General features: G+C 45.0%; 2 protein-coding genes across 2 annotated transcripts; one reads left to right on the top strand and one right to left on the bottom strand.

Annotated features, from left to right (window-relative positions):
• Positions 1 to 6887: 6887 nt before the first annotated feature.
• Positions 6888 to 9457, top strand: LOC124677067 (coniferyl alcohol acyltransferase-like). The gene is made up of 2 exons (XM_047213063.1): positions 6888 to 7391; positions 8270 to 9457. Exons 1-2 carry the CDS (start codon positions 6978 to 6980, stop codon positions 9203 to 9205), a joined length of 1350 nt encoding a protein of 449 aa, XP_047069019.1. The 5' UTR covers positions 6888 to 6977; the 3' UTR covers positions 9206 to 9457.
• Positions 9458 to 20050: 10593 nt separating this feature from the next.
• On the bottom strand, positions 20051 to 23445 carry LOC124675462 (probable protein phosphatase 2C 44). The gene is made up of 5 exons (XM_047211538.1): positions 23257 to 23445; positions 21617 to 21868; positions 21208 to 21490; positions 20918 to 21072; positions 20051 to 20572 (listed from the first exon to the last, which is right to left on the bottom strand). Exons 1-5 carry the CDS (start codon positions 23383 to 23385, stop codon positions 20432 to 20434), a joined length of 960 nt encoding a protein of 319 aa, XP_047067494.1. The 5' UTR covers positions 23386 to 23445; the 3' UTR covers positions 20051 to 20431.
• Between the last annotated feature and the right edge of the window lie 759 nt (positions 23446 to 24204).

Below are 24204 nucleotides of genomic sequence, written 5' to 3'. Positions count from 1 at the left end.
CAAAACAAACTCATTAGAGGGTTAGTGCATAATCAAAAATTCACATGTTCAGAGGTGACACAATCATTCTTAACACTTCTGGACATTGCTCAAAGCTAATGGAAGTTAATGGAACAAAGAAATCCATCCAACACAACAAAAGAGGCAATGCGAAATAAAAGGCAGAATCTGTCAAAACAGAACAGTCCGTAAAGATGAATTTTATAGAGGCACCAGACTTGCTCAGATGAAAATGCCCAAATTGAATGAAAGTTGCGTACATATCTGGGGATCACGCACGTAAATTGGCAGATTTTTCTGAGTTACCAACAGAGAATCATACCCAAATTCGTGACAGCAAGAAATCTGTTTCTGCGCAGTAATCCAAATCTAGTATTGACTTTACTATCACAGACTTTACTTGGCACAACAATGCAATAAAATAAAGATAAGGAGAGGTTGCTACAGTAATAACAACTTCCAAGACTCAAATATAAAACAAAAGTACTGTAGTAAAATAAACACATGGGTTATCTCCCAAGAAGTGCTTTCTTTATAGCCATTAAGATGGGCTCAGCAGTTTTAATGATGCACTCGCAAGAAATAGTAGTTGAAGCAAAAGAGAGCATGAAGAACCAAATTCAAAAAAAAATTAAGCCTGACATGCTTCCTATGCATAGGAATCTTGTAAATAAACAAATTCATGAAGCATAATGCAACAAGTATAGAAAGGCAACACAAGCACAATTTCAAGATTTTCAGCATATAGAGAGGTGTTTTAGTAACATGAAAACTTCTACAACCATATTTTCCTCTCTCATAATAACTTTCAGTAGCATCATGAGCAAACTCAACAATATAACTATCAAACGAAACATTCTTATCATGAGTCTCATGCATAAAATTATTACTCTCCACATAAGCATAATCAATTACATTAGTTGTAGTGGGAGCAAATTCAACAAAGTAGCTATCATTATTATTATTCTCATCAAGTGTAGGAGGCATAGTATAATCATAATAAAATTTACTCTCCATAGTAGGTGGCACCAAAAGACCACTATCATTATAATCATCATATATGGGAGGCATATCATAATCAACATAAACTTTCTCCTCAATACCCGGAGGGCTAAAGAGATCATTTTCATCAAAACCAGCTTCCCCAAGCTTAGCATTTTCCATATCATTAGCAACAATGGTGTTCAAAGCGTTCATACTAATATCATTGCTACTAGCATGCAAACAAGGTTCCATAGGTTTTTTAATTTTCGCATTAAACCATTCATGTCTTGACTCAGGAAATAGTACAAAAAGCTCACAGATGTTTTCCATTATGCCTTACTAGTGTTTAACAAGAAACAAAAAGATGCAATTGCAGGATCTAAAGGAAATAGCTTCGAGCACACACACAACGGCAACAAAAAGTATTTAGTTACCTGGAACCGGAGTATGAGTGTCTTTTACCTTTCCTCCCGGCAACGGCGCCGGAAAAGTGATTGATGTCTACGGGTGCTTCTATTCTTGTAGACGAGTGTTGGGCCTCCAAGAGCAGAGGTTTGTAGAACAGCAGCAAGTTTCCCTTAAGTGGATCACCCAAGGTTTATCGAACTCAGGGAGGAAGAGGTCAAAGATATCCCTCTCAAGCAACCCCGCAATCACGATACAAGAAGTCTCTTGTGTCCCCAACACACCTAATACACTTGTCAGATGTATAGGTGCACTAATTCGGCGAAGAGATGGTGAAATACAAGTAGTATGGATGTATATGAGTGGTAATAACAATCTGAATAAAATATGGCAGCGAGTAAACATGCAACAGAACAGTAGATAACAGAGTTTCGATGCTTAGAAACAAGGCCTAGGGATCATACTTTCACTAGTGGACACTCTCAACATTGATCACATAATAAAACCACTCTACACTCTCTTGTTGGATGATGAACACCACTAATTGTGTAGGGCTACAAGAGCACCTCAATGCCGGAGTTAACAAGCTCCACAACATTCAATGTTCATATTTAAATAATCTTAGAGTGCATGATAGATTATTGCAATTACACCAAGTACTAACATAGCATGCACACTGTCACCATCACACTATGAAGGAGGAATAGATCACATCAATACTATCATAGCAATAATTAACTTCATAATCTACAAGAGATTACAATCATAACCTACGCCAAGTACTACACGATGCACACACTGTCACCATTACACCGTGGAGGAGGAATAGAGTACTTTAATAACATCACTAGAGTAACACATAAATGAATTGTGATACAAAACTCATATGAATATCAATCATGTAAGGCAGCTCATGAGATCATTGTATTGAAGTACATAGGAGAGAGATTAACCACATAGCTACCGGTACAGCCCTTAGCCTCGATGGAGAACTACTCCCTCCTCATGGGAGACAAGCAGCGTTGATGAAGATGGCGGTGGTGTCGATGGAGATGCCTTCCGGGGCACTTCCCCATCCCGGCGGCGTGCCGGAACAGAGACTCCTGTCCCCCGGATCTTGGCTTCGCGATGGCGGCGGCTGCGGAAGGTTTCTCGTACCGTGGCTTTTCGTATCGAGGTTTTAGGTCAGGGACCTTTAAATAGGCGAAGAGGCGGAGTCGGAGGGCTGACGGGGGCGTGACACAATAGGGGGCGCGGCCCAGGCCCTGGCCGCGCCACCCTATCATCTGGTGGCCCTGTGGCCCACCTCTGGTCCTTCCCGGGTGTTCTGGAAGCTTCGTGGAATTCTAAGATGCTGGGCGTTGATTTCGTCCGATTCCGAGAATATTTCCTTACTAGGATTTCGAAACCAAAAACAGCGAAAACAAGCAACTGGCCCTTCGGCATCTCGTCAATAGGTTAGTTCCGGAAAACGCATAATAATGACATATAATGTGTTTAAAATATGTGAGTATCATCATAAAAGTAGCATGGAACATAAGAAATTATAGATACGTTTGGGACGTATCACAAGACAATTGATATGGGTCAGCGGTGGGGTTTGTTTCAGACTCAGTGCATTATAAAGGGCACGGATTGCAAGTTGATGATTGATGGTGGTAGCTATACTAATGGCATAAGCAAGGCGATGGTGACAGCATTGTGGTTGTCTAAATGGCGTCTTCCTGAACATAAGCGTCTTGAGTGGTTGAATAGCTGTGGTATGCTGAAGATTACTCATAAGGTGCGTGTGCCATTTACATTTGATGATTATGTTAATGAGATAGAGTGCGATGTGTTGCCATTGGAGGTGTGTGGATTGCTACTTGGGCGTCCATGGCGGTATGATCGTAATGTGACATATGCTGGAAGAGCAAATACATATTCTTTTATGCATGGTGGCAAACAACGGAGTTTGAAGCCTATGGGTGATGATCATATCAAGTCCGATGTGGAGTTAGTCGTGCGTAAGGAGAAGTTGCACAAGCCTAAAGTGCAGCATGAGATGCATGATGTTCCGAGCATTGATGTTGGTAATGTTTCAGCCATGTCTGTAGATGACAAGCCAGTTCTTGTTGGTGACAAGCCGGATGAAGCTAATCCTATTGTTGATGATGTTTCAGCATGTGCTACAGTTCCAGTTTGTGTTGATGCCAGTATACAGACTGATGATGTTTGTGTTGATGGTGTTTTAGTACATATGGCGCAGATGCGCGTGGGCGGAGTGGGAGGCGAGCGCGTCAGTGGAGACAGTGGGAAGCGGCACTACCGTGCTAGGAGTACTGCAGTCCAGTTTTCCACGACACCGCGGATGCATAGAGGCAATGATGGTCGTTTTCGACTGCTTTGTGGCCCAGGCATTACTCGTTTGCAGGGTTGCACAAAGAAAGTTCATATTCAACAACACATGGTTCCATCAAGACCTCAGAAGAAGAAGAAGAAGAAGAAGAAGAAGAAGAAGAAGGTATTGGTGCCGAAGTCCATGTTCATGTGGAGAAGAAAGGAGGCGCCAAGTGCTGTATCAAGTCATGCAAGCCGCGAGGGAGGATGTGGTGTGGAAGGCAGGCAAGACTTGAAGATGGCGCAGACATGTGATGTTCATATCACGTCACCTTTTCCAGAAGATCCTCCCGCGTTGGGAACAACGCTTCTTGAAGGGGGGAGGATGATACGGGCATGAAGGCCAAGGTGAAGCCCAATTTCAGGACTCCACCTAGCTAGTTATCTTATTTATCGTATTTTATGTCTATGGTCATATGTGGGCCAATTAGGGATTTTATTGAGTTGAGTCAGTTTGGTTTGGTCTTGTCCAAACCAATGTAGAGAGGCCCACTAGGGGCTGGCCGGCCACTCCCTCATATAACGGTGGGTGCGGCTAGGGTTTAGAGATTAGTAAGGTACATCATACGAACATCATCCTCCTCGGAGCCCACCTCTGTTGCTTTAGCAGTCGATGGAGAAGAGGGCCGAGGGCGGCGGCATATGCATGTGCTCACTGTCGGCGGCAATGTGCGCCATCCGCGTGTCGAGGGTGTGGCCATGGGTGCCCCATCAGTGTGCTCAGCCCGCCTTGTTCTGCTGCACCGGCCTGACTGGGCCGACGAACTGCCGGATCTTCGCAGCCGCCTAGCATCATAGAACCCCCGCCAATGATGTGTGTTCTCGCCGTCCAAGGTCGGAGATTCTCTCTACGCCGGCGAGAGTTTCTCGCGGTGTGTATTGACCTCGTGCCACCACCGCGTGGTGTTCGGCTTGGAACCCGACGGCATACTGATGCCGCCATTGCTCAACATCCACCCCAACAACAGGTGTATGTCTGGCGGGGCGAGTTACTGGGGTGCTCGTACAGAGCCCATGCCTCCTCGACAGTGAGTTGTGCAGGGAGAAACCGTTCGCCGCCGCGCCTCCCTCACACATGTCTTCCATCGTCTTCACGGGCAATGCTCTGGGGCTCCAGTTGAGTGGCGACTGTGCTCTTACCCGGGAAGCCGAAAATGGTAAAGTAGTGAAGAGCACACCACTAACAAAAATGGGAGTTTTCACACCAACAACAACTAAAAAAGATAAACAACCAAAGCACTTAAGATCCTTTAGAGAGGGAGATATTTTGTATAGCGACATCACCAAACAGCATCTATGCAAGAGTCGTCTCCTTTAGTGGCAGCAACCAGGCATCATGCATCTCGAGTTTGTATGAATATATGCTTTAGACGTTCAAATATTAATTACAATACCGATCCTAATAGGATCCCAAAGGGAAGAAGAGTTAACTGGGATGGACGCCAAGGGGCGATGACTAGTAGAAAAAGCACAAGAACGCGTAGCACCGGAATGGTAAAAAAAGAAGTTCAGCGTAACCGCGGCGGATAAGTACACATGCATAATTTGTTTTCGAATCTCTGAACCTCCCGTGATTTCAGGAACGGCAATTAATCCCTGATCCCCACGTCATCCCGTAGCCCGGATCCCGTAATCTTGATCCCGTAAGTGTAGCATTATTGATTTGTTTTAGTTAAACTTGGTACGGTTGTGGCTGTGTTGGATGATATATCGATCATGTCCTCGTGGTCGACTGTCGGTGACCATCCTAATCAGGTTTACTAGTGGAGTACACACCATTTGCTAGTGGAGTACACACCATTTGCTAATCATCTTGAGCATGAGCATGTATTGCACTTTTTGAGCTAGGGCTGGCTCACGCGACCCCCTCCCCTCTCGCGTCCCGCGCCGCCCCCCTGCGGCGGCCGGGCGCGCATCTCCACCTCCGCGGCTAGCTCCCCCTCCCCTCCTCTCCCCTGCCGCCGCCGTCGGCGTGCGCCGCCGGGCCTTGCCCGTGCGGTGTCGGCGGTGGCGGGACGGACTCTACCCGCGGCTACGACGGGGGCGCGGGGGCCTCGGGACGGCAGCGGTGTTCTTCGGCGGGCGATGGTCCGGCGCGGCGGAGTGGTTTCCGTTCGTCGGGTGGGAGGAAGAGCGGCGGCGCGGCCCTTGGTGGCGGAGCGAGGCCGGCGGCCGGGATGCAGGGCTTGCTAGGCCCAGATCTGGGCCCAGGCGGGGCCCGGAGGGGCTGGGCGGGCTGCTGCGTCTGGCTCGCCGGCGGAGCTCCCTGGAGGCGGAGAAATCGCGGTGGCGGTGGCTGGATGTCGGCGGTGCTCCGGCCGGCCTGCTGCAGCTCAGCAGTGGGGACTTTACGGGCCTATTTGGGCCCGGCCGGGCCAGCTGGGCCTGGTTTGACCTCGCTGCCATGTCCGGTCGGCTACCGCGAAGGCGGTGGAGGTAGTTCCCTCCCGCGCGGCTGAGGTGCTGCGACCCCCGGCCCAGCTACTGCTATTCTCTACGTCCAGGCCCTGCTCCGGTGACCACAGCGAGACGGCGATGATGGCTTCAAGACCGCGGTGGCGTGTGCTGGTGGGCGGAAGTTAGGTGGAGCACATCGAAGCTTTCGGGGTTGTGGGTTTGGTGGGCGGGAGAAATCCTTGTCGGCATGCCCGACACCGACGCGAAGACGCCTGCGGGTGTCGCCCTGCCTTCTTGAAGGGCGTCGGGTGTACCTCCTCCCCAATCCCTTCCGCGTATCGGGGGAAACCCTAGGACTCGTCCGGGCAGCAGCGGCGTCGTCGTCGCTTTCCTTGTTGAAGGTGTTGTTTGATACGCGGGGCTTCGGTAGGCTAGGTGTGTGGTGGAACTACTCGGAGGGCGCAGCGGTTGCGAGCCATCTTCGTTTTTGTCGAGCTGCCAGCGTCGGCATTGTTCTCTCTTTTCTTTCTTTTTTGTTCATTTGGACTTGGTTGTGTTGTGGTCCCAGCGTGCCTGTTGTATCGGTTGGTTGCTATATTAATATAGCGGGGCGAAAGCCTATTTCGAGAAGAAGCATGTATTGCGAATACGCATAATACAAGCTATCATCCATCCTATAAATAACCTCACACCATCCATCATCTAGTTTGGCCTTCGAAACCCGCCGGGTTAACTAGAACTAAGCTAGCTACTATCACTCTGATCTCCCTAGGAGTTGCTACACACGTCAATACTCGACTACTCCTCCCGGTATGTTAAACGAAACCATCCAAGTGCACGGTGGGCATGAGCTAGTGCTGAATTCATCCACGACGACGGTGAAGCCAGCACTACCGATACAGGAGCACCGCATGCCGCTGTCTAACCTCGACCTCCTCCTACCGCCGCTTGACGTAAGCGTCTTCTTCTGCTACCTCCACCCTGCGCCCATGGCGGCCGCTCTCAAGGAAGCGCTGGCCAAGGTGCTCGTCAAATACTACCCGCTTGCCGGGGAGGTTGTGGCCAACACCGCCGGGGAGCCGGAACTGCTGTGCCACAGCCGTGGTGTGGATTTTACGGAGGCGAGCGCCGACAACGCCATGCTTCGGGAGCTCCGGATTGGCATGGTGGAGGAGGGTGTGGAGATGCTGGTTCCCGCCAAAAAGGCCGGTGTGATGTCTGTTCAGGTAGTATATATTATCCTTTATCTCTGTCATCAAATATAAAGTTTATAGATGCATCATGCAACTCGGGAGCCTTATGTTGTTTCCAGACTACTAGGTGGCGTCATCTTAATAGGCTTCAGAATGGATAGCTTTATGTTGCTTTTCATTTTTTTTAGATGGTTGATACATGTCCCAACCTTTTCCGATTCGTGAGCTGTAATATTTTTGAATATTTAAAACTATAAAATAAATAAATAAAACTGTGTGCATCAATTGATGCAGAGGCTGGGGAGCGCCCCATTTAAAAAAAAAACTGAGGAGCCGAATTGAATTTCCATCAATTGAAGTGATATTTTAACTTTTGAGTGCATATGATCCTTTTACTTTGAGATACATCTTTGACACATTTAAAAATGTAAAAAAAAATTAAGTGTATATCTTCACAAGCTACATGCTCACAAGGTCTTTCCCTGAAAAAATAACTTGTTATTTGCACTGTGTAAAAGACAAAAATTGGTGCTAAAAGTCAGGCTTTGTGAGACATGTTTTGCCTTTTTTACATCGAACACAAAAAATATTGGTTTTCCGTGAAACTGTATGAATGCACATAAATTATCGAGATGTACATGCTAAAATTTTGTTGGGATATTTTGAAAATAAGAAATCTGTTTTTTGGGTGGAGGGAGTATACGCACTCGGGAGCCGAATTAAATTTCGTTAATTTTATTATAAGCAACTAAAACCAATAACATAGCATAAGTATTCTTTTTTTTCAGGTACAATAACATAAGTTTGAAATATGACATGCTTCGAATAGAAGCTTATAATTGTTTATTTTTACGCTTAATGTTTATAACTACTATTACTAATTGCATTACACATGGTACGTGTGCGCACAGGTCACCAAGTTTAAGTGTGGCGGTGCCGTCGTTGGCTGCACTTTCGACCACAGAGTATGCGACGCCTACTCCTTCAACATGTTCCTCGTCGCATGGGCCGCCACATCGCGTGGTGGGTCCACACCTCTGGCCCCGTCCTTTTGCCGCTCGTTAGTCGCTCCGCGAGATCCATCACCGCGCACGCCCTCCACCGATGCCCTGATCGAGCGCCTATTCTCCCCTCTCAGCTCAACACCGCTCCCTCCGGCCTCGACCTCCGTCAATCGCATCTACCATATATCCTCCGATGATGTCGCGGCATTGCAGGCCTTAGCCGGGCCCCCATACACGAAGCTTGAGGCATTCACGGCCCACCTATGGCAGCTCTGCTCTAGAGCGGCCTCCGAATGTCAGCGTATGTGCTGCATGGGGATGGTGGTAGACGGGCGTGCTCGCATTTCCCCGTCCCCGGATAGCGCCATGAAGGCCTACTTCGGCAATGTGTTGACCATACCATACGGTGTCATCAGCATGGACGATCTTCGCCTACGCATGTCGCTTGCCGACGTGGCCGGCGACGTGCACCGGTGGGTGCGCGAGGCCGCTACGTATGAGCACTTTCGGGGATTGGTCGACTGGGTAGAGGCACTACGACCCGAGCCTGCCGCGGCTAGAGCCTACTTCGGTGGCACTGGTGGTGTGGAGGCGATGACGTGCATCATGTCGTCGGGGATGGGTTTCCCAACCGGTGAGGCCGACTTCGGGTGGGGCACGCCAGCGTTCGCGTCATATCACTTCCCGTGGCCCGGTGGTGCGGCCTACGTGATGCCGATGCCAAGCGCACACGGGGATGGAGATTGGATTGTGTACGTGCATGCGGCGCCGGAGTTGATGAAGGTGATGGAGGAGAAGCAGACTGTTTTCAAGACCCTCAAAAATAGCTATGTGTTCGGATGATAAAAGGGCCGGCAGTATCCTGCTCCTCGTGTAATTTACGAGGAGAAGAGCTAGCGGCCTGGCTATTTTCATTCTTTATCGAGCAGCTAATATACTATGTGTATGGCATACCATATGTGGTGCATATGTGTGTCATGTATTCCACTCTTGTGTTGTTTAATGTTTTTGCTTGTGTATGTATGTACGATTTGTGTGAGTTGTAACACCACCACCAACTAGTCGTTGCTGGTAACCTTACCTTTCAAAAATAAACACCCGATTCCATGTATATGAAACGATTGAACAAAGCATATGGTGTGTAATTGCGAGAATGCATGTGTGATAGTTTGATTTTTCCAACCGGCATAATCCCCTTTCCATTACTTGCATAAGACCTCGTTCGGTTGCCATGGTATTAATCCGCCCAGGGAACTACCCACCCGGGGGTTTGGGTGAATCACGCTTGTCACCCCAATTCGCGGGAATACCTATCCTTACACTTCTAGTATTCCCGTCAACTGTTTGCACGTTCGGTTAATCCCTTCGCCAACAAGCAGCAGGCCAAACTGGAAGTCAGAGGGAGATGACGTCGGCCAGGTCCGTCAGTCGTGGAGCTCCTTTCCTACAGCCGGCCACCGTCGATTCGCCGGTGCCGCCCCATCCGGTCGATTCGTCGCTGCCGCCCCATCCGATCGATTCACCGCCGCCGCCCCATCCGGTCGATTCGCCGCCGCCGCCCCATCCGGTCGATTCGCCGCCGCCTTCCCCTCCGCTCAATTCGACGCCGTCGTCCCCTCCGGTGGAATCGCCGCCGTTGCTGTCGCGAGAGGCGAGGAAACAACCGAGAGGGAGGAAGAATGTTTCGCTCGCCTCTGCTCGGGATACAATCCACGAGCCTACTCTAGCGTTTCTAAAAACCGGTCAAATTACAGGGTTTCACGCAAAACCGGTCAGAGTAAAAAACGGCTGTGGTTTAACCGAACGCGTTTCAGGTGCAGGCCGGTATCTGAACCCCGGGGGCCCAACAACGGTGCAACCACGTGGATTTCGGCCCAATACCGGCCGGGTCGGGAGCAACCGAACAAGGCCTAAAGGATATACAATGTTCACTATAAGAACATCAAATAAGGAAAGATAGGAAAGTAATGGATAGCGAGTTGGGACAGTAGCAGAAAAGTCGCTATGAGTGCTCGATCTCGAACACCCCTACGGGGCAAAAAAAAACTACTGCCACCAAAGCTCAAGAACACTTCTAACACCAGCCAACTAGCATACCACTCAAAACAACACCAAAAGAACAGCTAGGAACCAAAAGGAAAAGGCTAAAAGTCTTCACGCGCAGGAAGATCTCCACTTTCTGCACTCTCCTTTCTTCTTTTTTCTTAGAGGTACACCTGATCATGGAACACAACATCACTCGGTCGTCAATCCTGGAAGGAACGTGATCACCAACTCCTCGCGTGATTACGCCTATGCCAGCTGTTAGCTTCCTCATCTTCCTTGTCCCCTCAATCAGCAACGTCTTCTTGCCATCTGAAGTATGCAAACCTGCCCAGTAGCAAGAAAGAGCACGTAGTAAAAACAGCCTTTAAAGGAGATTGGAGAATATAGTTCTCAAAAGGCACACGATTCGGAACTATCCAAATTTCCCAACGTACAGCCGACACACCAATCATATAAAAAAAATTCCCACTGGGTAAGAAACGATAAAACCAACAAAACGCTTGCCAAAGGTTCCTGGGATAAGATGTTGTACCAAAACGTTTCCCAATGATCCCCCACACAATTTTCGCAATAGAACAATTAAAAAACAAGTAATTGCTACATTTCATTTATTGACAAAAAGTATACACATGATTTTCTAACCATTGTCATTTCCTCAAATTATTCCTCGTAGGAATAGAATTCCTTAAAACTTGCCACATGAAAATTTGAATTTTCAAGGGAAGTTTACCTTTCCAAATTAGTTTGTTATTAGGACCTAAAAGGTTCCGCCCCAATAACTAATAAACAGACTTCGTGGATTTTTTTTGTTTCCAGTAAGACCCTAGACAATACGATCAGGTGCATCGTTCAACTAAATGCCATGGAACCTATTGCAAATCTCATCCCATTGAGCAAGAATTTATCTATGTAATATTCTCCTAACACTTTAGTGTAGGATACCTGATTGTTTATATCTCATGGCATTCATAATTCAAAATCACAGATGTGTTTTTACTCATTGAATGTCAAACACATTTAAGTCTTGCTAAAAACCCCACTCAACAAGAACACTTTCTTGACGTTCCATATTGAACTTCTTCAATATTTATTCTATGCAATTTGACTTAACCTTATTATGCGCCCCAATCTATCTTTATGGATCTTGATGATCAATATGGTTTTAGTCCAGGTCCTCCAATGAAAATTATTTTCCAGAAAAATGTTATTATCCCAAGTAAAGATATATCATTTCCAATCAACTATATGTCATCCACATAATGTATTACAAATATGTCTCAATTGTCCCACTCAATTTCTTGCAAATTTCAAGTATCTTTTTTGGTTCTGATGAAAATAAAATTATTTGACCATTTCATCTAGTGAAGATTCTAACTCTCTAATGCTTACTTCTTCATTGAAGCCCCATACCTATCTAGCATTCTATGGATTAGCAAAACCTTCGGTTGTATCTTGTATACAACCTTAATACACACTTTAGTTAAGGAATTCAGTTTTGCTACCCAGCTGACATATCTTGTAATTGAAATATGCAGTGATTACTAGAATAATCCGTATAGACTCTAAGTATCGTAGTAAACTCCTTGAACTTTTTCAAAAACAATTTTTCGACAAGTCGAGCCTTTTAAAGGATATGACATCCACGTCTATTTATTTATAGATCCATTTACTTTCAAAAGCCTTCATACCTTCAGAAGATTTAGAAAGCTACAAGCTTGGTTATGCATACTATCTTAAATTTCATGGCAATTAGTCAGTTAAACGGGGTCAGGGCTCATCATAGCTTATTTGCATGTAGTTGGTTTGTCATTGTTCAACAATATTTTTTTGTCCACAAATTATTTATTTGATCACAAAGTCAACCAGAACTACGAGATTCAATAGGTACATCGATCTCCAGGAATAGAGCAGTTTGTAGACGTGGGAGCCATGAGCATCGTGCCCGCCTCTCGAACTATTTCCGTCGCTGCGCTACTTTGCTCATCTTGCTCAGATTAATAATCATATCGAGTTTTATTGTCCTCCTACTAAACCTTTTACGACAAACTCCTTATTGAAAAATACGCCACTAAGGGTGACAAACACATTTTCCTATGGTTCTTTTGGTGGAAGGATTGCCCATTTTTAACCCTCGGATAGCCTACAAAGACGTTTATCTGATTTTTGTTGTAAACTTATTTTAGTCATGCTTGGCATGCCAAAATATGTAAACACGGTTCAGATTTTTATTCCATGTCATAACTCATATGGACATCATTTTAACGGATCATGATGGCTCTCTATTTAGTGGAAAACGGTAATCGCTAGAGCATATTTCTCAACAAAAAAATTAGCAGTTTATTTTAAATTGATAATATTGATCTCACCATATCTAAACATGTTTGATCATGTCTCTCGAACACTCCATATTCCTGGGGTGTTTCGTGAGGCATAAGTTGTGAAACCAATTTTGCAACGCTTATATATCTTCTAAGCTTGTAACTCAAATATTTTAATGAAGTTACTCCAAAACTCCATTTCCACAGAAGTTGTTTCATGCGTTATTTCTAATATGATCCAACAGCAGTTCACGCATAAGTGCAATTCAAATCATTTAGCCTTGCAATGTTTTAACAATAGTGTTATGACTGTATTTCACCATCATAACGACTAATTCATCTTCTTATGAAAACATCCATTTGCTTACATTAGACCAGAACAAATAACACTTTATTAACTTTCTTAGAGTTAATCTGGATGCCTAGGTAGAGTCGACGAACATAATGACATTTTATTTCGTTCTTGACGCGCATCACATCACACTTTTTAGTCAGTTAGGCCATTATATTCTTGTATTGCTTTGAGTTGTATGACACGTCATACCAAACAATTTGGTACAAATACCCAAGAAATACATTAGCGTAACCAAACAAAGAATTACATTCATTTTTTTTTTTTGAAGTAAAACTGCAATTTTCATTATTAAGCATAATACAAAGTTACAAAGATTACAAAAGAGAGTGAGAAACTCTCAGAGACAAAGGGAAACAAAAAAAAAAATTACATTCATTACATGTATATCTGTATATACATCTCAGCTAGACTTTCTAGTATTTTCCTTTATGCTAAATACTTTTGCAGTTCCTTTTTAGGTTTTCTCCTTCTTCAGGAGATATTCTCAAATCAAACGCAGTGTCAAAATTTTTGGCACATGGCCCTAGGTGTGTATAATCAGTACTTGAACCCACGGAATTGCACTTTGAATTCGATCATCATATGATATATTTTCTTCCGGATTCACTATAAGCAATGTTTTAGTGTGATGAACAAATCACTATCATTATTCATCCCATCATGACAACTTCATGGTGAAGCTACCATAGCTTAATCAGATTAGATATATGACATGGGTATACCTTATTGGGCATGTGAATTTAGTATCTCTCATACATATTTGGGAAGAAACCATGAAGCTAGAAAACTAGGAAGCATCTGAAGCCATAGAACTAAGCGTGTCAAATAAGGAAAGACCCATCTAGAAGCCGGCATAAACATAGCCCTGTATGATTATTTGTAAACCGACATGATCCGGACTCTGAGACCTAGCATCCTATATAAAGGCTAGGAGGAGATAGCCGGAGAGATATTGAATCAAATGTTGTAACCCTAGTTTTGTTCTAGCTTTACAGCGAATTTTCCTTACAGTCAGTACATTGTTGGACTACCTTGTTTGTCTGACCAGCCGATGAAAGCACCAGCACACCGGATGCATGTAAAATTCATACATGAACATTGCACTTTATTAATATATATTCCCACATATTTGCAATGTATATGATGTTATTTCCATGTTTTATATTGATTTATGAAAATTTACCAATGATCCCTTTTATTTGGGTTATAACTCTCCAGAATAGGAAAACCCTATTTTGTATATTTTTCACTTTCAAACACCTATATAGAGTCAAATTGAGCTAGGTTTTCGTGGATGTCATTTTTCATCACGAGAAACACCTGGAGCACCTAGATCTCACAAGAGGGGCCTTGAGGCCCAAAAGAGACTAGGTGGTGTGCCCAAGGGGTGCCACCTACCCTCTTTTCTCCCTCGAACGTCTGATTCGCTTCAATCTTGCACACATGGACTTATTTTGACCTAAAACCCCCTATATATATGACCCCCCAGTGTTCCCTCGAGAAGAGCACCGCAGAAACACCGAAACACAAAAACAGAGGTTGCATTAGGGAAGATTGGAGGGGGGACTCCACCGGAGCTGCCGCTAGAGGGATCTCCACCTTCTCCAATGTCTTTCTCGTCAACACCATGATCAAGGAGGAGGAGTCCACTTATGGACTATGGATTTGTGGTAGTATCTTGATCCATTTCTCTCTTGTTCTTCATAGATCTTAGTACCATGTGAGCTTCCCAACATGATTATGGCCATAGATGTAATTTCTATGTGGTGGATCTTTATTCTATGATATTATGACATGAGATTGGAATCTATTATTTGTAAGATGTATTGATAGACGCATATTATGTACCCCATTCTAAAGTATTGGTTTTGATCCAACTTGTATGAAAGAACATATGCGGGGATATGTGTGTGTTAGATGAAGTAGCATGGTTTTAGTGATTGGATAGTGACAAAAAATTCATGATCTATTATGCCTTTGCATTTCCTTTGCTACTCACTAGGGATAAAGTGAAGGGCTATGTTCATCACGTGACAAAAGTAATGATCTTGTTTGTTCAAGGTAGCATATTTGATATTCAAACATCATGTCAAAATACTTATGGCTATGCTCTGTTAATTCCTTATACAAGATTGCTTGGAGTTTTCCCTTTAATGTGTAGTGAAAGAGAGATATGTTGCATCATATCATTGATGAATTGTTATTATCCACTACAACTTTAAAGAGAGAGTAGACAAGTAAATCAATGAACTCCGCTTAAATTTTAATCATAAGAAACACATTTCCATTGCATTTGTCTTACTTTCTATTTTCAGAAATATTTTAATCCATACATACAAAAAAATAGTTCATTTAATTACACACAAAACACAAAAACAACAATCTATTTGCCGCTTTTACTTAGTTTAATTTATTTATTTAGTTTATTTTACTTGTGTCACATCTTTTATTTACTATATTAATGATATGAAAACTTTTGCTTTACAACCACATGGTGGAATTGGGGATACAAGGCATTATTTTACTTTGCAGGATTGCTAGAAGAAGAGGAAAAGAGGCATCTCTTTCCCAATTCCCCAAGAGTTCGATATAAACCTTCGACTCATCCTTGTGGGGAAAATTCTTCACTGACCAAAACACTCTACACTTGGAGTCCCAACATCATCAGCACATCGTTCCCCGAAATCCTAAGTCCATATCCATGGACATTGCCGAGGTTAACCCTCATCAATTGGTGCCATCTATGCGAAATTTGGGTGCTAGAGTCATGGATTCGGTGGCTTTTTTTTGCCACAAACAAGCAACAACTCAACAATCATTGGTGGCCAGATCCTAGACAATCTCGACCAGAGGATCGACCTGACTATCGGAAGCTTCAACTTACATGTCGGGTCGATGGGCACTATTTGTTGTCTCTGCCACGATGGCAGCCACGGAGGGCGGATGTCGTGTCATCATCCTCTGGGTCTTCTTCCTCTGTAGAACGGTCTTATGGATCGCCGACCAGATAATCTCCATCGACGTCGAGCTTCATTGTTCCAAAGGGAGAGATGAAGGAGGATCCCACGTCGTGCCCTCCGAGGAGGTCCTACCGCATGGACAGCATCGTCATCTGCAGTGTCGCTCCACCGTTCCCGCCAAGCGGTTACCTTTGTTTTCTCCAACCAAAAAAGGAGCCCGCCCCTGTCATTCGTCTCCCACTCTCAAGCAGGAGTACCCACGGCAAGTGGCCTCCGTGTGCGCCATTGAGGACCCCGACGAAGAGCGGGGGCTGGCGTGGGCATTGCAGGATTCGCTCACAGAGCCAGACCGAGAAGCCAAGAGCGCCCGCTCTCTATCAGCCTCATATGGTCGGCGGAGGACACGGGAAATCTTGTGGACCTCACGACCAACAAGGGGACGAGCTGTGATGGCTTGAGCAGCAGCAACACTGAGAGAGGAGGAGGTGGTGTCACCGACGTAGCCCACCGCGCCGCGCCGGCCGTGGCTAGGTTTTAGTGGAAGGTCTAAATTTAGGTTATATTTCTCTTTTCTAAATGTAATGAAATATAAATGAAATATAGTTTTGGTGAATCTTTTGTATAAAACATTTGGGTACGCGATTGAGCAGAGCCCCTCTCCCACACCCCAAGATGAACATTTGATCTGGCACTCCTCAGAAGGGCCGACTCGACCTTGTTACCGCATGCCATTTGGGGGCGCAACTGGAGATGCTCTTATGTAGTTATGTGGAAGGGTTCAAAAATCGCATTGATGAACTCTCTACACGTGTGTGCTCTCTAACCCGATATGAAATTCAAACATTGCGAAAATGGGCCTGAAATTTGAAAGGGGCTAGGAAATCTAGCTGTCATGCGCGCCAAGGGAAATAGGTCTCCGGGGTGGCGGGCCCAGCTCTTCGAGGTGAAGGCGGCCGTGGGGAGGCATGGTGGTCGGGCTTGGAGAGTGCTCGTGATTTTCCGGCGATACTCGGCGTCGAATCGTCCAACGTGTGTCGTGGTGGAGTTCGACAATGACGATGCACCTTATTCTCCTCATTGGTGCTCGGCTTGGCATCGAGGAAAGCCCGGGCCTTCAGGTCGAGGGATGTGGTTGGTACCTAGCCATGTTCGTGGTCTCCGCGCTATGTGGTTCACACATTGTGGTTGTGTTGACTAATGCCTCCATGTCTAGTTCAAATAAAGGAGGTAGGGAGGAGGCTCTAGTGGTCTTATTCCATCCAATTTGCCTCTCTGCCTAGTGTCGGTCATCATCAATTAGGCTACTGATCAGTTTCGGATTTCTACGGCGGTTGTCTCCATGAAATCTTCCTTGTTGAATGTCCGGAGAATTCTCCTCGGTGAAAACCTACAAACATTAATTCGAGCAACGATGGAACTTGAACATTGTCGCTTTTGAAGAACCTCTTCTATAGTCTAGATGTTGTATTTGGTGATGATGTGGGTCTAGCCGTTGCGAGTGATTGAACATTGTGGCAAGGTCTTTCTTTCGTTATTCTTCTTTTTCTCTTTTGACATTGTGTATCGTTCATGTCTCTACCAGTTCTTCGTGTGTTAGAGACTTAGAGCATCTCCAGCCGCGTCCCCCAAAGTGTTCCCCAAACGGATTTGGGGCACGCCGGACACAATTTCGTTTCCAGCCGCGTCCCCCAACGCCTCCTTCCATCCGGCGCGACCCAATACGGTGCCCGGCGTCTTGAGCCTGTCCCCGCTCCACAGGGGACGCTCCGGGCACGCCGAACAAAACGAAAAGCGAGGCGAGGAGACGCGGGACCGACGCGTCACCGACACGGTTGATTCGTGCCTTTTATTTCTCTTCGCGTTTTCCCTCTTGCGCCTCCCACTCCTCCACCGCCGCTTGATTTAGCGGCCATTTCGATGGCAGATCTCTTCTGAGTCGGGCACCGCCATTGCGGCTGGCTTTCTCACCGGCCTTTTTGCTGCTGCCGCTTCGCGAGCGCGTCCCAGAACACGGCGTAAAATCCGCCCCACCTCCACGCACATAAGGTGTTCCACGCCTTGTCATGTAGGGGCGATAGGTCGTTGTTCGTTGCCTCGTCTGCAGCGGCTGAATTTTAACCATGAATGTTGCTTCAGACATGGATAGCGACGGTGAGATACTTTTCCGACTGCTCGAGGATGCGGAAGCCTTCGACGACGACATCCGGGAGTATTTGCTGATCATCGCATCCCTCCAAAACATGCTTGACGCCGAGGCGGAGAAGCGGAAGAGGCCTCGCCACGGAGGATCAAGGCCGGGGAGAAAGAAGTCAAAGCCCCGGCAAAGGATGGAGGGGCATACCATGGTGCACACCGACTAATTCGTAGATGACGCAACACAGGCCGACAATTTTCGGCGCCAATATAGGATGAGCAAGGGTTTGTTCATGAATATCCTCCTCGGCGTTCGAAAGTTTGACCCCTACTTCAAGTTGAAGCATGACGTTGTAGGCGTTGTCGGGTTCTCGTCGATTCAGAAGTGCACCACCGCCATGAGGCTTCTTGCATACGGAGCACCTGCTGATACATAGGATGACTACCTTCGCATGAGTGAGTCTACTGCCATTGAGTGCATGTACAAGTTTTGCCGAGCTGTGGTTGGAAAGTTTGGCAAATACAACTTGAGAGGGCCAACTGAAGAAGAGACTGCAAGGATCATGGCACAAAATGATGCGAGAGGATTCTCTGGGATGCTTGGAAGCATCGATTGCATGCACTGGTCATGGAAAAACTGTATGTTTTCTTGGCAAGGTATATACAAAGGGCGTCATGGATATTGCAGTGTGGTGCTTGAAGCTATGGCAGATTCTGACATGTGGATTTGACATTCTTTATTTGGCATAGCGGGATCACACAATGACATCAACGTGTTGCAACAGTCTCCGGTGTTCAGCAAACTAGTGAAAGGTCATGCTCCACCATGCAACTACGAGATCAATGCCACCAATATACCAAAGGCTATTATCTAGCCGATGGTATATATCCAAAATAGGCCACTTTTGTGAAAACAATCCCAGCTCCATCATGTTAGAAGAATTTCCACTTTGCTTCGAGACAGGAGGCTTGCAGGAAGGATGTCGAGCGGGCATTTGGTGTGCTTCAAGCTCAATTTGCAATTGTCTGGTACCCTACTCTAAGCTGGTCTCACGACCAAATGTCGGAGGGATGCAGGTTTGTGTGATCATGCACAACATAGTCATGATCGCAAGAATCAGGTCAGGAGACATGTTAGTTCTTATGAGTGTCAGTGCCCTCTTGCGCAGGTTGATCATGAGTTGTCTGCAGATTTTTCTGATTTCCTCGCCATGCACGCAGAGATCCGTGACAGCAATATTCACGAGCAATTTCAAAATGATCTCATTGAGCATATGTGGAGGATGAAAGGTTTATCAGCAAATGTCCTGGCGCTTTGATCTAGCCCCATTATTATATTTGTTTAGTTGTTTACTGGTAGTTGCATTTTAATTTGAAAACGATTTTGGCAAACATATTTATTTGTATCCTATGTTTAATAAATGGTTGTATTTTTGAAAACTCTATAAAAAAAATTTGGGAGCAGCGTTTGGGGGACGTCGAGCGATGTCCCCCAAACGTGGCACGAAGAAACACGTTCCTTAAACGCTTGATCCGGCACCGTTTGGGGACGCTTTGAGAGACACGGCTGGAGATGCTCTTATGCTTGCGTAGAGGCCACATGTAGTTATTATCTTATTAATAGTGATCCTTTACACACACAAAAAAATTGAACATTTTGCAGGCATCCAACCAATTGAGTAGTAGCTTAAGCAAACTACTTCCTTTCTTATCTGACTAGTTATGTCTTATGTTAGCTGGGTGGAAATTCAGCACACTGCAACGCATCATTCAGTCCAAACGTGCCCAAACGGATCTGGCAACCTGGAAATTGGCCAACTTGCAGACCTTTTGGTTTTTAAAATAATAGTTTTTACAAAAAAATAAATGCACAGCCTTATGATCACTTGTCCATTACCAATTTACCAATCACAACCGGTCAAATACACGACAAGATGTTCCACAGATTGGCGGGGATCTTATGCTGGTGTATTTATGCACAGATGAATGAACCACCCTGCACATACTACTATCCACTAACTACTAGCCCCAAGCCCCATCTCTACAATCTTCCCTTGCAAAGTTCTAATTAATCTCTTCAAGCTTGTTCGATGAAGCCTACAATAAGTACAAACAACAACAGGCACTACAGAAACTCAGTCGGAACTGCGAGAAACATATCACAGACGCGGAATCCTCGACTTAAAACATCATTGATCGAGAAATTGAAATGATCGGAGATCTATGCATGCGGTGCGTCTTGGAGAATGGAATTGATTCAGCAGCGGAAACGGATGACGATGCAGGAGATGTCATCCTTGCTCTTCCTCGCGAGCGCTTCGGTCGTCAGCCTCTTCGCTGCTGCCTGGGGGTCCTTTGTTGACTTCACGAGATCTACGGCTTCCTGGTTCTTCATCACCTGAATTAATTCAGCAAAAGGTAAAGGCTTAGAGACTGTTTGTGAACATAACAAGTCAATAGAAGCAGATCATGCACTTGTTAGTTACTATAAGATAGATGGTGAACAAGAAACTAGAAGATGCAGAACTCAAACAAATGATTTTTTTTTTTTTTTTTTTGAGAAAACAGGGTGAAAAGAAAGAATACAAGGACTGGCAGAACAAACTGAAAATGGGAGGTAACCTTCATGAGGTAGATGTGCAGATTAACATCTTTCAGGATTCTTAGCAACTGCGATTTGAAGCATGATGAAGAGGAACGAGATTAATGCAGGAAAAGGTTGATAAACAGTTGCAGTACAAACCTTCCATAATCCATCGCTGGCAAGTATGACAAACTCTATACTTGAGTTTATAGGTACATGCCTAACATCAGGTTCAGAACTCAAGTGCGTCTTGAGGCTATGGTCACCGAAGGCTCTTGCGACAGCGAGTTGACCATTTACCCGAGGGACATCACCTGTTAGCAAGCCATAGAAGACAATTATGCAATGGCGCACATAAAAATTATACGTTGTTTCTTTTTTGCGAATGAAAAATTATGCGTTGTTTGACTAAGAACAATGAGGAGACAGTTGCAGAATAAGAATCATACCAGGAAATGTCGTCACAAAGCCACCCTGCTGTTCAATCCTCTGCCTTTCATTAGTTGTGTGGGGTTCATGGTCCACGGTGATCTGATTAGCAGCACCTCGTTCACACAAAACAGCCCTAGAGTCACCTACATTTGCTATCCACATATCTTTGCCATCAACTACAATAGCAGTAACTGCTGTTGAACCGCCTGGTCCAAGTTGTTTGGCATTCTCTAGAATATATTTGTTTGTAGAGTCATATGCATTTTTTATTGCTTCATGAGGGTTACTCCAGAAGAGAGGCTGCACCAATCATAAAAGTGGAGATGGTAAGGAAAAAATGCATTCATAAGGTGGAACGAGAAGGATTGAACATTGGTATGAAAGCAATGTTAATGCATAACAGATACACAAAATTAAGAGCATTACCTCTTTCAGTATGTTGCAGAAAAGGTTAGCTCTCAAGTAACTCGGCACACGATCACCCAAATGGCCATCGAAAATGGCAAAGAGGCCAAGCTCATGGTTCTTTTCACACTTGTACTCTGCTACATGGTAATCCTCCATATCATGGCCAGATTTCCCTTCAACCAAGTGGAATCCATGTGTCACTTTGTTGCTCGACAGCTTACTCCGCCCCTTGCCAGTATCAGTAGATGATGAATGAAGACACGTTGCACTCTGTGAAGTCATACAAAGATCAGAAAAATGATAACACAACATAGAGTGCAGAAATCGCAGAAAGGGCATGAGAAAAATTCTGCCGTACGGACAAGGCTGTAGTGGTAGTAGCATAGCAGGTCAGAGTATCTCATATAGACAACTTTCGTTTTTCGAATAACATCATGTAACTGTATGTATAATACTATCAATTTGATCAGTCAATATTAGACTGAACTCTGAAGTGGTTTTGACAGAACAGAGCAGTGACAAGAATGCTGCAGGCTTCTTGGTGAACAGAAAGCTTCACAGACCCCAAACCGTAAGAAACCAGAGAACAATCTCGCCCCTGGCTCAAACTCACACTGAAATTTTTTAAATGCTTAACCAAGCTCCATGTTCAGGATGTTAATGGCAATAGCTGAGATCCGCAGTAATCTAACAAATTCATCATTTTCAGAGTTCAGAAGTTACACCTTGTTTAGATACAAATTTGAAATTGAAGAAGAAACATTTAACACAAATGGACGAAACAAATTTAACACAAATGGACGAAACAAATTAGAAATTGAAGAAGAAAAGACTACTACCTCTGTCCACAAAATAGTGTTTAGATACATCCAATTTTAGATAAATCTAAGGAATTCTTTTATGGACGGAGCAAGTAGATTACCGAGACTTCCTAGGTCCAGAATAAAACCAAAAGTATTATTACTGCTTGATTGCTTATGGCTGGTGCAGGTTGCTTACAGCTACTGCGTACCACTACGAGTACGAGACTAGCAGTAGACGCAGCAGTGCAAGGGTCCAAAAGGGAGAGGTTGCTTACGGCTGGCATGACTTGCTTGCCGCCGGATGCGTGCCAAGTCAAAAAAGAGGAAGTGATGCTGCCAAAGTCCAACTTCCCTTGGAAAGTTGCGAACCCAAACAAAGCTTTGAAGTCCTGTGACTTGAAGCTACAAGTTGCACCCATAGCCTTTATCCATTTATTATTCTTTGTTTCGAATCTACTACTACTCCACAGAATTGCTTCTTTTTTATCAAATCCAGTTTAACAAATTAATGCTTTTTATAGTGGCAGTAATAAATAAAAATATAACAAAATTCCCTTTTTTGTGTGTGTATGTAGTATGTTTCACTAATCAATCGATCGAACTCTCGTCGAATCACTTAAGAATGATTTTTGGATAGTGAAATCAGACGAATTTTTATCCACGCGCAGAATAACACAAGCGCTCCTTCTAACCAACCAACCAACCAAACCGCCGTATTCAATCAAAACGGTGACGAAATCTATGCGCATAAAAGAAGAAGCTTTAGTTTGTAATAATCGGAAAGTAGAGAGAGAGGAGAAGCTCTCTGTGCACAACCAAGGAAGCGATTAAGCGCGGGAGAAGTGGGTTAATTACCCGGATCATGTTGAGTATGTCGGGCCGCTTCCTGCCGCCGCATGCCGAGGAGGACGAAGAGGAGGCGGCGGAGGGGGAGCATGACGCCGAGGACGTGGACACGGTGTGCCGCTCCATCCGGCCGACCATGCCACGGAGCGCAACCGCCGAGAGAGAGAGAGAGAGAGGGGCTTGCTGGAGAAGACGGGACAGCGGGTAGGCACACGGGGATGTGAGTGGGAGAGATCCTTTTGGGTTTTATCGTGGACTCGGCCGGGCTGGTGGTGTGGTGTGGTCTGCGTCTGCGTCTCTCGATCCGGACACTTGTGGTGAGAGAAGGAGAAGACCCACGAAAAAGTTGGGGCAGACAGCGGAGTCGTTGGTTGCTGTTTCCATCGATGATTGTGGTCCGTGGTGGAAGTGGCCACCTGTGGGTCCCGCTACAAGAGGACTAGAGCAGGAGAAAATGAAAATTGGGAGAGCCGATGCGAATGCAATGCAAACCCCAGCGTGTGCATTGTGAGTGTTACATGTACACCCCGGTTATGTGATTTTCACTTTCATTTTATGTCGACGAGAACCTCGCCTCCCTACTGAAGAATAATCCTCCTCGACCAGACCAAGATATGATGTTTTGCTAACTAGTGGTTTTTGAATGCAACCATCTTCATTAGCAGTACGACATATAATTGATACATCCATCCATGTTGTTGCTTTTACTTATGATGTTTTTTCTATAAAAAAATGCACTGAACATAGATAAAGTGGTGCACTTTGGTGTACTCTCTCGACAAGATATCAAATCTCGCCATCTGGTTGGCTGCATCTATCGACCGTGAATATTAATGGCCGAACTCAATGTCATACACGTTTCTTAGATATTTAATTTCCGTTTAGTACACATATTTATGTCTATCCATTACGAATATCGTTACGGCTCTCTTTATGAAGAATCGACAAATGATACAA

Source organism: Lolium rigidum, chromosome 7 (assembly GCF_022539505.1).
Source record: "Lolium rigidum isolate FL_2022 chromosome 7, APGP_CSIRO_Lrig_0.1, whole genome shotgun sequence".
Classification (NCBI taxonomy): Eukaryota; Viridiplantae; Streptophyta; class Magnoliopsida; order Poales; family Poaceae; genus Lolium; species Lolium rigidum.
The sequence above is the reverse complement of the archived record's forward strand: the minus strand, read 5'-3'. Positions and strand labels throughout refer to the sequence as shown.

Excerpts from the sequence above, each read along its gene's own strand:
- LOC124677067 (XM_047213063.1), top strand. The coding sequence starts at position 6,978 with ATGTTAAACGAAACCATCCAAGTGCACGGTGGGCATGAGCTAGTGCTG. Across the intron at positions 7,392-8,269 it reads CCGGTGTGATGTCTGTTCAG|GTCACCAAGTTTAAGTGTGG; the intron begins GTAGTATATATT and ends GTGTGCGCACAG.
- LOC124675462 (XM_047211538.1), bottom strand. The coding sequence starts at position 23,385 with ATGGTCGGCCGGATGGAGCGGCACACCGTGTCCACGTCCTCGGCGTCA. Across the intron at positions 21,869-23,256 it reads ACATACTCAACATGATCCGG|AGTGCAACGTGTCTTCATTC; the intron begins GTAATTAACCCA and ends ATGACTTCACAG. Across the intron at positions 21,491-21,616 it reads TCTGCAACATACTGAAAGAG|CCTCTCTTCTGGAGTAACCC; the intron begins GTAATGCTCTTA and ends TGATTGGTGCAG.